This window comes from Pseudonaja textilis, chromosome Z (assembly GCF_049901715.1).
Source record: "Pseudonaja textilis isolate UNSWEBS1 chromosome Z, rPseTex1.2, whole genome shotgun sequence".
NCBI lineage: Eukaryota > Metazoa > Chordata > Lepidosauria > Squamata > Elapidae > Pseudonaja > Pseudonaja textilis.
Genome location: NC_142008.1, coordinates 88915246 through 88928035, shown reverse-complemented (window position 1 = coordinate 88928035; position 12790 = coordinate 88915246). Strand labels below are relative to the sequence as shown.

The 12790-nt window shown below is 35.8% G+C and overlaps 2 protein-coding genes and 1 long non-coding RNA gene across 9 annotated transcripts in view; 1 reads left to right on the top strand and 2 right to left on the bottom strand.

Moving 5' to 3' along the window:
* Positions 1–687, bottom strand: part of TLK2 (tousled like kinase 2) — a 63767-nt gene extending 63080 nt beyond the window's left edge. Inside the window, exon 1 of one of the 2 annotated variants that reach the window (XM_026718301.2) lies at positions 214–687. The gene's annotated coding sequence lies outside the window, so the exon portion shown is untranslated. Of the gene's footprint in view, positions 1–24; positions 124–213 lie in introns of those variants that run through there. The other variant, XM_026718303.2, reaches the window with a different exon arrangement.
* On the top strand, positions 21–5010 carry LOC113447863 (uncharacterized). 2 transcript variants are annotated; one of them, XR_015740065.1, is made up of 3 exons: positions 21–155; positions 1021–1131; positions 4608–5010. It is a non-coding gene; the product is annotated as an uncharacterized LOC113447863 (long non-coding RNA). The 2 variants fall into 2 exon arrangements; XR_003375667.2 differs by lacking the exon at positions 4608–5010 and adding an exon at positions 2378–3885.
* Positions 5011–5344: 334 nt separating this feature from the next.
* On the bottom strand, positions 5345–12788 carry LOC113447862 (tRNA N(3)-cytidine methyltransferase METTL2-like). Of its 5 annotated transcripts, none has more exons than XM_026718305.2 (9): positions 12658–12788; positions 11253–11344; positions 10283–10659; positions 9597–9646; positions 8745–8805; positions 8054–8193; positions 7803–7909; positions 6696–6761; positions 5345–6127 (listed from the first exon to the last, which is right to left on the bottom strand). In XM_026718305.2, exons 1-9 carry the CDS (start codon positions 12750–12752, stop codon positions 5943–5945), a joined length of 1173 nt encoding a protein of 390 aa, XP_026574090.1. In that variant the 5' UTR covers positions 12753–12788; the 3' UTR covers positions 5345–5942. The 5 variants fall into 5 exon arrangements, with proteins under 5 accessions (XP_026574090.1, XP_087772380.1, XP_087772381.1 ...); XM_087916254.1 differs by having other exon boundaries at positions 8054–8136; XM_087916255.1 differs by having other exon boundaries at positions 10283–10566.
* Positions 12789–12790: the final 2 nt, after the last annotated feature.

Below are 12790 nucleotides of genomic sequence, written 5' to 3'. Positions count from 1 at the left end.
CCCCCTCCCTTTAATAATACGTACATCACCGCCAAAGAGGCTTAAGTAGTTGCAGGAGCACCACGTCCCAACCCCGAGGCCTACAAGGAAGACCGGAAAGGAGACGGGCCTGCTCACCCGCCTACTAGCCAGAGTCTTGATAGCTATGGAGAGAAGTGAGTCCTTTTTTCTCTCCCAACAACGTGGGGATGAGGTTCACGGGGCGCATCTCACCTGTGGTGGCTCGGCTTCACTCCTAGCTAGCCAGCTGCGGGGCCTTTTTTACCACAAGGAGAAGGTGGTGAGGGAGAGAAAGAGGGGTAATTTTGAGGAAAAGGAGCTGCAGTGCCGTCTCAGCAGAGACCCGGGAGAAATACAGGCCGCAAAATCCTCGGGCTCGCGTAGTTTCTGTCCCCGGCAAAGGTAGCTTCACTCCCGGGAGGAATGAGGGACTCTTCACCGCCTTTCCCCCAAGGAACAGATTACAGAGGGAAAGGGAGGGGGGGCTGGGATGGGAGAGGGGGTTACAAAAAAGAAAGGCTAGTCAGGTGTATGTGTTTAGGGAATTGCAAGTTGCGATCGATGGGGGAGGGGCACCCCCACATTTCACTTTTCTCCCCCTGCTCTACACCCCCTTCCCCCCGCCCTTCTTTACTTGGTCATTTTTTAAGCCCAGCCCTGGATCGATTGGTGCAAAAAAAAAAAAAACGGGGGAAAAGCACTACTTGTGAAAATGCATATTGTCTCGCGAGATTTGCACGTGTGGGAGGGGGGAGGTGGTGATAGTGGTGGTGAGAAAAGGTTGGGGGAGGGGAGAGGTCAGTGCAAGGAGGTGCTAAAAGCATGGGGTGTGGCGATGGGGTTGAGGGAGGACCTAAAAAATGGATGTGTAGCTGCACGAGCAATAATAGTTAAGCGGGTTGAGATAATTTATCTTGTCTTAGTGGGATTATAACGAGGGGAGACGTGTCCCCAGGTCAAAGGGGGAAATCAGATTCTTTTCCTTGAGAATTGGCCAAGGGACTCCTTTTTTCATGGCAGTCATTGCAAAACAAAGACTCGAGCAGTGCAGCTTGGAGAGAAATCCTAAAAGCAGCTTCTGCGGCCAAGAAGGGGCGTGGCAGGGAGGTTGTCTTGACAGAGGACCCTAAGGTAGGTAGCTATTTTGATATGGTCGTACTCAGGCTATGATGCTTCTCCAGAGAGGAGACCCAAGAGCCTGAAGAGTTATCAGTATGATTAAAGCAAACCGGGAGTCAGGCTGCTATATATAAAGGGAACTGTAGCTTTAAAGATGTGTCCTTAGTAAGAAAGAAGGTGTACAACAGAATACTAGTGTTTAGGAAAGTTACTGTGTAAAACAAAATTCGAAACAATATCTAACTTCATCACATTCAGCTACAGAATGCAGATTGTTATACCGGAATCATTAGGGGAAAGCTTAAAAGGGCAGGTCTATTCAAAAATAAACCCTATTGAATGTAATAAAGTTTACAGGATTGCAATTGCATTGTAAGGTTGATGGAGAAGGGGGCAAACTACTGGAAGCATGCAGTTAGTTGAAAAATCTGTCAAATGGAGAGTAAAGCAAAATGATATGTACACTGCAAAGTTAATGAACTCTTGTTTTTATGTTAATAAACATTAAGCATTTATGATCCTCAAGTGTCTATTAAAATCAGTAATAGAATCATATTTGTGTTGTTTATTCTTTGTCTCTTGATAGAATTTCCGTTTTCTAAAATTGATAGTGGAAATCATCTTTGTAAATGCACATCTATGCCTTTAACCATCTTATCCTCTAAGGAATTATGCCCTGCCTTTTGTTGCTCAGAGACATATATGGTGATAATTGTGACCCTTAAAGATTCAAGCAACTGGCTCCATTTTAATCATCACAATATTTTGGAGACTAATTTGAAACACAATGAGAAATTCATGAATAGTCACAAGCAAACTATCTGAGTCAAATACAAGTTTACCAAATGATAAGCAAATGTTATTGCTTATCACTTGGTAAATTCAAAGTGTATTGTTGAGAAGAAACATAAAAAACATTCGGTCTATAGCTCTATTATCAGAAACATGCAGTGATAGGTTAAAATAGGTATTATGTATGATGCCTTTTGAAGGTCTTCTGAATAGCCTTTTGCTATTATTCCATCAGCAGAAGAAATAATTAGACAAATATATTTTCATCTTAAATCCCAACTGCATCTCCTTGTTTGTGTGGAATCCCTGTTGTTCTTGGGATAAAGTATTGTATCTACACTTATTGATTAAACACTAAATTGGAAGGTTTGGTACCATCAAGGAAAGAAACATTAGCATATGCAACAAAAAAGAATACATGATGTATTCCAAAAGTACATTAATGCTTCATTCAAATCTCTTCCAGGCTAAGAATTTCCACTTTGCTATTACTTTCATGTAACATTGATCTTCTCTTCCATGCTACTGAATGTTATAAAAGAGAAAAAAAAGCTGCATCCATCTCATGCACCTACAATGAGATAAACTTGATGATGTATTATAAATATGATCACTTGTACAAATGCTAATTATAAATTACACACTAGTGCAATTTATCATAATCATATATACTATGATTATGGCAAGTGGTTATGATTTTCTGGCCATGTGATATTCATACAATTGTTCAAAATATGAGACTGAACTGGAGGATTACTGCAAAAAGGACACCTACACAAAATATTCTATAGTCTAGTGGACACAAAAAATAATTCATTACAACAGCTGTAGTCTATGTATGTTAACCCCTTTCTCTAATGTATTTGTGTTTTCCTAGGAATAAAGCACTTAAATCTAGAGTCTTGACCCATCTGATTCTTTTATATAAAGTTGGAAGACTATCATCTCTTTGATAAAAGGTGCAACTATTTAAAGAAGACACTACCTCAATCTCTTTGCAATATGCAGTCATACTGCAATTGCATTCAGCAACAGCCTCCACAACAGTTCATACCCAACAGTGCAGTTTTCAAATTTCACAAGTGATTCTACTTTAATTAACCAGCCATATGCAATTTTATCTGAAAAAAAAATCAGTTTGTAGCCATACATGTCATCCTCACTCAGAGAAACCCAATAAAACTCCTGGTGTATTTAACAGCATTCTTACTATCATGGCAGTGAGGCAGGCTGATCAATAAGCATTTCTTGCCATAACTGTACTGATACAGTCCATTTGCACCACATTGTTGAGAGGCAGTTTGGTGTAGTGGTTAAGGCAGCAGGCTAGGAACCAGAAAGCCACAAGTTCTAGTCCTGCCTTAATCACAAGGCAGTTAGATAATCTTTAACTAATCATTTTCTCTCAGTCCTGGGAAGGTCACAATGGCAAACTATTTCTGAAAAAAACTTGCCAGGAAAACTACAGGAACTTCAGTTCCAAGGAATGTCTAAGAATCAGACATAACTGAATGACAGAAAAAAACAGGATAGTACCATTACTTACTTGGTTACTGCATGGGCACATGAACACATGTACATACTATTTGCCTGAATATGATTCAAGCTACACAAGTCATACTACAGACTATGCTTAATAATATCCATGTTTTCATAGTGTCCTTAATTGATTACTGAACGCTGAATTTATCTTAGTCTCAGTGTGATGAGGAAATTGGTACATTTTGTAGATCAGGTTATCTCTATTATTATTAGTTTAAAACATTCTAAAAGACAAAGTCCATAAAAATGGATCAAACAGTATTATCAATTTGTATCATTCCACCCAAAAGAAAACAGAACAAGCATAGATGGGAAGTGAATTGACTCTTTGTACCCAATTGCCTAACTGTAAAGCAGAAATAATTTAGAAATGGCAGGAGAAAGTTGTGTAATGCTGCTCTGAAAAGAAACCAGACCAGGCTGTTGAATCTAGTTTATAAGATGACTACAAAATGGGTAATTGAGCTAGCCTTTGGGTACCGAACAAACAATCTCTGGAGAAAACCATGCTATTCTGGATAATTTGGGGGGGGAGGCTGCCCAATCTAATCTGGATGTTTGTAGAGTTCTCATAACTAAATGTCATGTTACTCAGAATTGTGTGCACATGCCTCATTTTGGATCATTTGCCTATAATGTTTATGACCTACATCTTGGCAAGAATCCCAAATATATCCTGCTTACTATGGCAACTTGTAAACACTTCTAAAAGATCTCTTAGATAAAACATGATAAGAAATAAATTATACCAGTCTCCTCAGAGAGAAAAGGTGGTTTATAATTTTATCCTGGTCAGACCACCTTCTCATCTTCCACAGACACTCCTACCGATAACATAAGTCCTTTGCTCTTCAGAACAGGGAACAAAAGCTTCCAGGATTATTATGTAGTATCTATATTTATACAGATACTGATCTTATGGTATTAACTGCCATTTGGCACTGAAGTAAGCCTTACGATACCATTACACACTGCAATGAGTTGTCATCCACATAAAAGATATTGCTCAGACCTATGAAATCTCTGGTCCCAAGAAAAAAAATCAAACTTGCTGCAGTTGACTTTTGCAGCTAAGATGGAAAATTGGGTAGTAATATGGAAGTTCTTGCCAATAAATGCTATTTAACTAAATACAAGTCTTCTGTCTTTCACAGGGTGGTACTGCTGTGCTAAAATGGCAACACTCTTTGAAACTGGGCCTGTAAAATGCAGAGCTTCATAAATGGAACACATCTACTTATGGTCCAGAAGACATGTAAACATCAGTTGAATACACTATCCCACTATAGGAAGAAACAGGATTATGTGGAGCTGTCTATTTGAAAACTTTGATCTGTGAGATTATGGATGGATGTAGAACACAGGAAAGGGTGGCTTTCAGGGCTTTATAGAACATTTGCCTATGTCCCGTCCTCCCATTATCCCACATCTTTAATCAAATATTTAGCTTAAGTATATCTGAAGTGTATCCCAAGGCTCATCAACACTATTAAAAATAAGCATAACTTTCAATGTTTGCCAATTCCTATAATTCTAATTGCACATGCTCTTAGTGTCAAACACATTAGTCATAGTTTTGCATGTCATGCTAAGAATAGGCTTTCATAAGCCTATTCTTAGCATGACATGCAAAACAAATAACAAATAAGCATACCTGTTTATTTGTCAGCAAATAACAAATAAGCATACCTGTTAATCTTGCAAGCACATATTCAACACCATTATGCTTATGGTTTCATTTTTGTTCTATACTTGTTGTCCATATCATTTCCATGCAATATATGCTCCTCTGTATCCTAGCTTAACAGGGAACGATATTGCTAAAAACACTTAGGCAAGCATAATCTTAGTCATTATTCTGAGCCATGCCTATTCAGAAACAATGCAAGAATTTGAGAAGAACATGATTTTTATCAGCAATTTAACTTTGAAAAATTTGATCTAAGAGCAGAGAACTGGTCAGAGAAAACAATAGGTGAGTGCACTCAAAACTGCATTTTTGGAAGCAGTGCATGCATGAAAGTATCCCCTCTCCCCACCCCAGACTGCCACCATCTCCACCAGTCCAGCAAGCCAGAAACATTGGAGACTGCTGTTGTAGATCTTCCAAAATTGGAAAAGCATCTCAAAACCTAAAGGAATTCAGTATTGGCCAAAAGCACACTTTAAAATTTAATAATCTTTTTAAACTAGAGAAGAAATGACCTCTCACAGGCCACATAAGAAAATGACTTTGGCAATGGATAAACTGGGATTGAAGGTGTTTCTGTAGGAATTATAAGTTATGAGAATTCTGAAAAATTCGTGCAATATATCAAACTCATTACAAATGCTAGGTAGACTGAATTTGACCAGTTCTAAATTTAAAAAATTCACCATCAAAAAGCAATGATCATCCAAGAACAGTACAACAGAGTTACATGTATGTATCATATACATGATGACTTTCTGTATAGCACATTCTCCCAGAAAAGGAGATCTCATTAAGTTCAATTAATAATTGAAGAAATTCTCTCTGCTACAGACTTGTTATCTCCTGGTGGCTTCTGGTATTTACATTGGATCCAGACTCTATACATGGTGATTTGTTTTCCTCTGTTCACCTGGAGGCGGCGATCAAGAATATTTTGAATTTTCTCTAAGCCAGCAGTAGAAAACAGAAAATCCAACTCATCTATGATACAAAGGAAAGAATTTAATTTACCTATGTTTTCTTATTCATAGCTATAAAAAAGTTTAAATTAATTATTGCTCACTATATGGCAATGAAATTCAAAAATATCAACACAGCCAGATCATTAAAATTTTACCTTGTAGGAAACCATCTTTGGTCAGACAAAATTTGATGGTGTTTGATTTCGTTGTACAAGGTGCAATGACAATAAAGTAAACTAAACAATTTAGAGGGAATTTCACAGGGACTAGTCAAAGGCTTTTAGGGAGATTGTTGTGGATGTGTGGTACCACAGATTCCCCCTCCCTCATATTTCTCATGGGAAATTGTCATGTAGTTTTATAACTAGGTAGATCAGATAATTTTAAAGGTGACAACTTAGTATCCTAGTTGATTCTATAATGGTTCAGAATTAATGTATTGCTCCAATCAGAATGTAAGTCTCCAACAATAATGGAAGAAGCTATAAGATCTGTCTATGAAGATTCTCAACCAAAACTATGAGATCATCTTCTCATGAATTCCACTCAGTTGCAAGCCTCGTTATGTAAAACTGCTATTTGTTTACCTTGTGTGAAGAAATAAACTCTGGTTCCATCTCCTTTCACATAGAAATTATCAGCCAGACATTGACCTGAAGAGAGGAAAGAGATTTGACTGCAAATGCATTTGTTCCTCTTTCATTCTGCCTCCCACTACCTCCACCCAAAAGGTAAAGGCAGTAATAATCAATTCACTGTCAAAATACTTCAGCAAAGACAATAGTTTTTTTTCTTTAGTTACAGTAGGACACAGTGGTACTTCAGTGCTTGCTGAACCATATGCAGAAATCTAGCAATAACCAGAGTGGTCTTTGGCTGAAAAAGACCTCACACAATCTACAAGTGATTTCTTTACCCTCAGAACTGCTTGTATGTCTGTCAAACACTGAAAATAACATTAAGCAACTGTTCCAAATTTTTTACTTTCCCACATTGTCAGAAATATTTGAATCTGCATATTGCTAAAGACATAGTCTGCATATTATTTGGAACAAGATTACCACTTCCTGCATGGCAACAAGTAATTCATGGTTAAAAGCCGAAAATGTTAGCCCACGAAAGAACAAGAAAAAGCAGTTTTTATCAACTAAGACATAGATTTCGATGTTTATTTAGTGTGAATTACTAAGTCACTATCTAAAGTTTTTGAAGATCATCACACATTAGGGTTTGGCAGTGCAATGTCTGTGATTACATCTGCACATGTGACCTCCATAATGATATTCATAAAACCTCAAAATAAAATTAAAACTTTGTTTCTTTAAAAATATGTCAAATCTCAAAATAGAATATCGCAAAAATTCAGGGTACTCATCTGAAATCCCATAAAATGTTAAAACAGAACACCAGATTTCATTGGATCTGATGATTATAGGATTTAATTCCTTTTTTTAATAGTGCTTCTTGCAATCATCATGAATCACCATTGGTGTACAAACCATAGAAGCCACTGATTTCAGAAACTCAAAAAAAGTTGTCATTCATGCTGTTTTTATTAATGGAGCAGAACAAACAGTTCTGTATCTACTCAAACCACTTTGATATCTAGTTTCATGAAAATGGCTAGTAATTTCTTTTAATGAGAAGCAGAGTGATAATACTTTTTAAATATCATAGTTTTGCCCTCACCCTACCTTTCTTAAAGCGAAGTTGGGCTAGATCAAACCGGCCATAATCTCGTAATAAAATAATTCCACCAGGTTTTAGAAGATGGCTAAGCCTATTGATTGCACACTGCATTCTGAGAAAAAGAAAGAGAAAAAAGTCAATGTCTACTGAGGCTCACTACAAAAGTTTTATTTTGGAACAGGTCATCATATCTTTATCCCTCCTCAATGCACATGTCTTTGTCAGACAAATAATATGTAACATCAGTATTTCATACTTTTCTGGAAGAATAGATGAAAGGACGAAGATAAGAACTATCACATCAAGGCTCTCGTCTGGCATTGGAAAAGGCGTCTGATTCTTGGTCAGGTCATGAACGAAGGCAAAGCAACGAGAGGCATCATATTCTGGATGGGCCTGTATGTTCACACAATTATCTTTCTTATAGCAGTTCTTATTTCACAGAAACCCGTGGAATAAATTAAGCTAAGAGAGAGCAACTTGCCCAAATCTCACCCAGGTAACCTCAAAGCTGCACCAGGAATTTTCTAGATGTTCCAATCCATGCATAAACTTGTTATAGCAAACCATCCATATTTCTGTGGGAAATCCCTGAACATGCATACATACATATATACATACATACACACATACATACCAGAGACCTTTAAGGGATAAATAGTTCTATTTCACACAGTTGCATATTTTCACAAATGAACAGCATTTAAAAAACAAGTTTTTTTTAATGAAGATTGATGTTCTATTAGAGGACTCATGAGTTAATAATAAATTGAACTCACCCTTCTCACTGTTCTTATTTTTTGTTTACGGGGTGATGTATTATTTAAATATCTCTACTCTTATCTTTAGTAGACTTATGTTAGGAGACCATAACAATTACATACTTTCAGAAATAAAGGAAGCTAGCTAAGAAATTTTTAAAAAATGACATCATTTTTTAAAATTACCAGGACAAGATCCACTGCTGTAGTAGAGAAGTCACAACAATATACAAAAAGGCCTGGATCACTGAAATGAAATAGAAGTTTTATCAGAAACACTTTTTTATTTAGAAGGGACAAGCTGCTACAGAGTTTCCAAAGATAGGATCTAGCACAGTGACTGTTTTCCATTAGAAAGCGGCTAAATATGGAATAAAAGAAGACTCCATGACAATTAGGCACAATAGAAAGATAAATTTTCAATTCAAAACTTTACTCTCTAGTTAAGCAGAATTATATGTTAACTAGGATCAAACTAGTTTGACTAGAAATTGAAGCAAAATGTCCACTGTTGTTGCAATAATTTTTTTATTTATTTACTAAATCTACCTAGACTGTTCTAATAAATTGACTTTGAGCAGCATATGACTTCCGAAGATCATAATTTGAATTAAAATCACATTCAATATGTTTTTTGTTTAACATAATATAGAAGCAATTATGTTAGCCAAGTGTCAAACTCTAGAAAACATAAATGAAATGGTTTTTCACTCAGAGGGGCAATTATAAGAACTCCATAAATATGGAAAGAGAAATCATTACACCAAAGAGGACCTCTTTTGAAATTTATAAAAATGCAATTTAAGTAAATTGATGGGCTTTCCTGATGTCAGATGTGTAAATTATTTGTATTATTATAAATATGCATATATAAACTCTACATAATTTCAGAAGTTTAATCTTCAATGTTTGGGAAAAATCTCCCAAATTGGAAATAGATTATTCAAAATGAGGTGAAAAGGATTATACATCTAAGTGATCCCACAATGCTAGAAAGTATCTATGCAATCTATATGTTTGAGTTGTAATTTTTCTTACTTGTTGGTTTGAAGGATAGGAAAGACCGTATTTCCTGCACCACATCCCACCTGTCAATAAAAGAAATAGATCTGAATTATTTTGCTGTGATAAAAATTAATGGAATAATAAAATTGTTAAATAGTTTGAGATATCCGAAGGCTTTTGTTACTTTCATTCCAAAAGATTACTGTGGTTTCCCTTCTGGAAATAATTTTTATTATCTATGCTTGTTTCCTAAATATTCTTCATGTGTGCCATTAACATGTTATTTTTGACGTCAGCAACTAGTTCTTTTTTTTGGGATGGACTGAACTTGTAAATGAAATATAAGACAACCGAATCTTACTAGTCCAAATAAGTGAGTTTCTTCAGAAAAGTCATGTAGTTTCCTTTAAGAACCATCCTAGGTTTAAAAACATTGCCAGCTATTCATTCCTATATCTTTTCCCATTCATATTGTACTTTTCAAATGCAAAACACATTATCTGGCAAGACTCACAGGCAGCACCATTGAAGGCATATAGTAAGTTTGTGAGTAATTATGACTGAAATAAAAAACTACAGCTTTTGTTGAAATGATGTGCTTCTTTGATGCTTTGCATAATAGTAGTAGCTACTCCTCCTAAAAAGGATGCTGAGTCAATTAGGATTGTGCACTCAAGGCAGCATGCTCATTCTTAAATTTTGATTTGCCGTGTTTTTACCTCTAATATTCTGTATGTAGCAGATGATCCTGGGAAGTTAACATCTTTTATTACTTTCTCTTCCTGTAGTTGTGATGCCATTTTATCTTCTGACTGCAGCTGATGGGTGATGTTACTATTATTCTTTCTTTCTGGATCCAGATGTTCCAAATCTTTATTATCTCTTGTACAAAGTTTGTCAGAGTAGCTTCTAAGACTTGAATTTTTGATGTTTTTCACAGTTTCCTTAGAATTATGTATGGCAATCTGACCTTGAGCGTGGTTTGGAGCTAGTTCAGGAAACTCTGTGAACAACCAATGGCGATCTTTAAAAAATCCATTTTCATGGGTTTTATAGAAATCATCCCAATACATGTTGGCATTGATTTCATAAGCATCTTTAAACAAGAAAGACAGAGGATAATAAGTCAGCAATTCCATTTACAAAAAAATCTCACAAATTACATAATTTAGCAATGATATCTTCAGTGTAGCAGAAACTCTGCACAGTAATTTGCTTTAAATTACTGCCTTTTCATTTAAGACTTTTGCTGTTGTAACGAGTTTCCCATACACCCAAGAAGCACATCTTCAAAATCAGATAATATCTAACCTTTAGTCTGAATCCCAGTTCTCTGAAGCTAAGAGATACTTATGCTAGGAGCTAATATATTTTTAAAAAAATGATATTTTAACTAGGAAACCCTTAATATATGTGTCAAATATAGATATCATGAAGAATGAAGCTATTCACTAATCTGTCCTAATGATTTCACTGGAACTAAATGCAAACTTGTTTTTAGATTGAGATTAATATTTTATTGATATTGATATATCCTTTGTTTTTTCCTATATTGTTTCATGTTTGTCTTTTAATTTTATAAAAAATCCTTTGATAGAAATATATATGGTTCTGATATTTATTTATTAATTTATTTGATGGGGTTGTCATATATAAAAGGAAGAATTTTCATTATATAGTCTGTAGTACCTTGTTGATCTTGTGGTACTAACTGCATGCTCTGTTCTTGGACCTTTGCTTGTGCAGCAGCTTCCTGCTCTTCAGACCATTCCACATTATCCCTATAAAAAAGAAATGTTAATCCACTACAGTTAATTGTTAAGTATTAAAATCCAATTCTTTAGCACAAAGATGGAAGGCTACAGAAACATCAATAACAGAGGAATAGACTGTAAAGATAAAAAAAAATTAATGCAGAATTTATTGATTAGAAAGGTTTGTTTATGGGAGGAGAGCAACTATATATGCAATATGGAGGGTGGATATGGTAATTTCTAAGAATAATTGATGCAAACAAGACAAAGTTGCTTTAAATACTTCTCTTGCTTTTTTGTACTCTTCACTTTTTCTTTTAACCTTTTCTTTTTTTCTAATTCTTTTGTTTCTGCAAATTTTAAAATCTTTGTAAAATCTTTAAATAAAAACTTCATTAAAAAAATAAACCACTTTTTCAGGCCTAATATTGCATACAGCTGCCATCGGACAAAATAACTACACATACAAAGGGCAAATATTTTTGGACATGTGATGTACATCCAAGGCAAAATTTAATGTTACCAGCAATTATATCATGTAAATATAGCTAATTACATACTGATAGACCTTGCTTATTGACTGCCTCATTTGAGTGATTTGCTTGAAGTTATGGCAGGATTTAAAATACAGGCAACAGTTGCAGAATCTTGGGGTCACATGATTAACATTTGTGCTCTTTGCAACTGGCTTGTGACAAGCAGTGTTAATGGAGACACGCAATAAAATTGTAAGTTACAGTCACATTAATATTTGCTTAACTATCAAAGTGATAGTGAAGTGGCAGGTAAACCCATCACAATCATGTGATATTCTGCTTAAGGACTGCGACCCTTTGCAACAGAGTAAATAGTTCCAATAGTTGTTGTTAACAAGGACTGCTGTATTTATCTTCTGAAATAAGATGACACTGTGTGGTGACATCATTTATGTATCCTCAGTTGCACCCTATTAGGAGCAGCGGAATTTGCAGTGAAAGATAAAAATTGGAGTTAAAATAGCTGGTGGCTTGATGTGCCCATAAGGCTTTATAAAGATGAGAACAAGCAATGTGTACCCATTTCCCCATTTTTTCTCATGAAGCCCTTGATTACAGCTCATAAACAGCTGAACGTGTCTCTTTATTTACTATTTTATCTTCCTTTGTGTCAACTAAGCTTAACATTTCATCTTTTCGATCTGTTAAGATGCAGCATTAATGTAAGTGTAGAGAACAAAGCAGATAATGCGTTTTTGTTTTACTTTGTGAGATCCTGCGTAGAGAGCTGGCATAAACTATGGAGTAGCTAAAACGGATCAGAAAATAGATTGTTAGAGAGAAGCAGCCAGAATCGTTACTTACCAGGCGTTGTGTTGAAAAACCCGAGTCGCATCAGTGAGGAAACGATTCCCGAACTGCTTCCTTTTCTTTTCATCTCGGCTGGGCGCAGCCATCATGCAAGACGAACACTACAGACAGGTTCAAGAGAATCCGA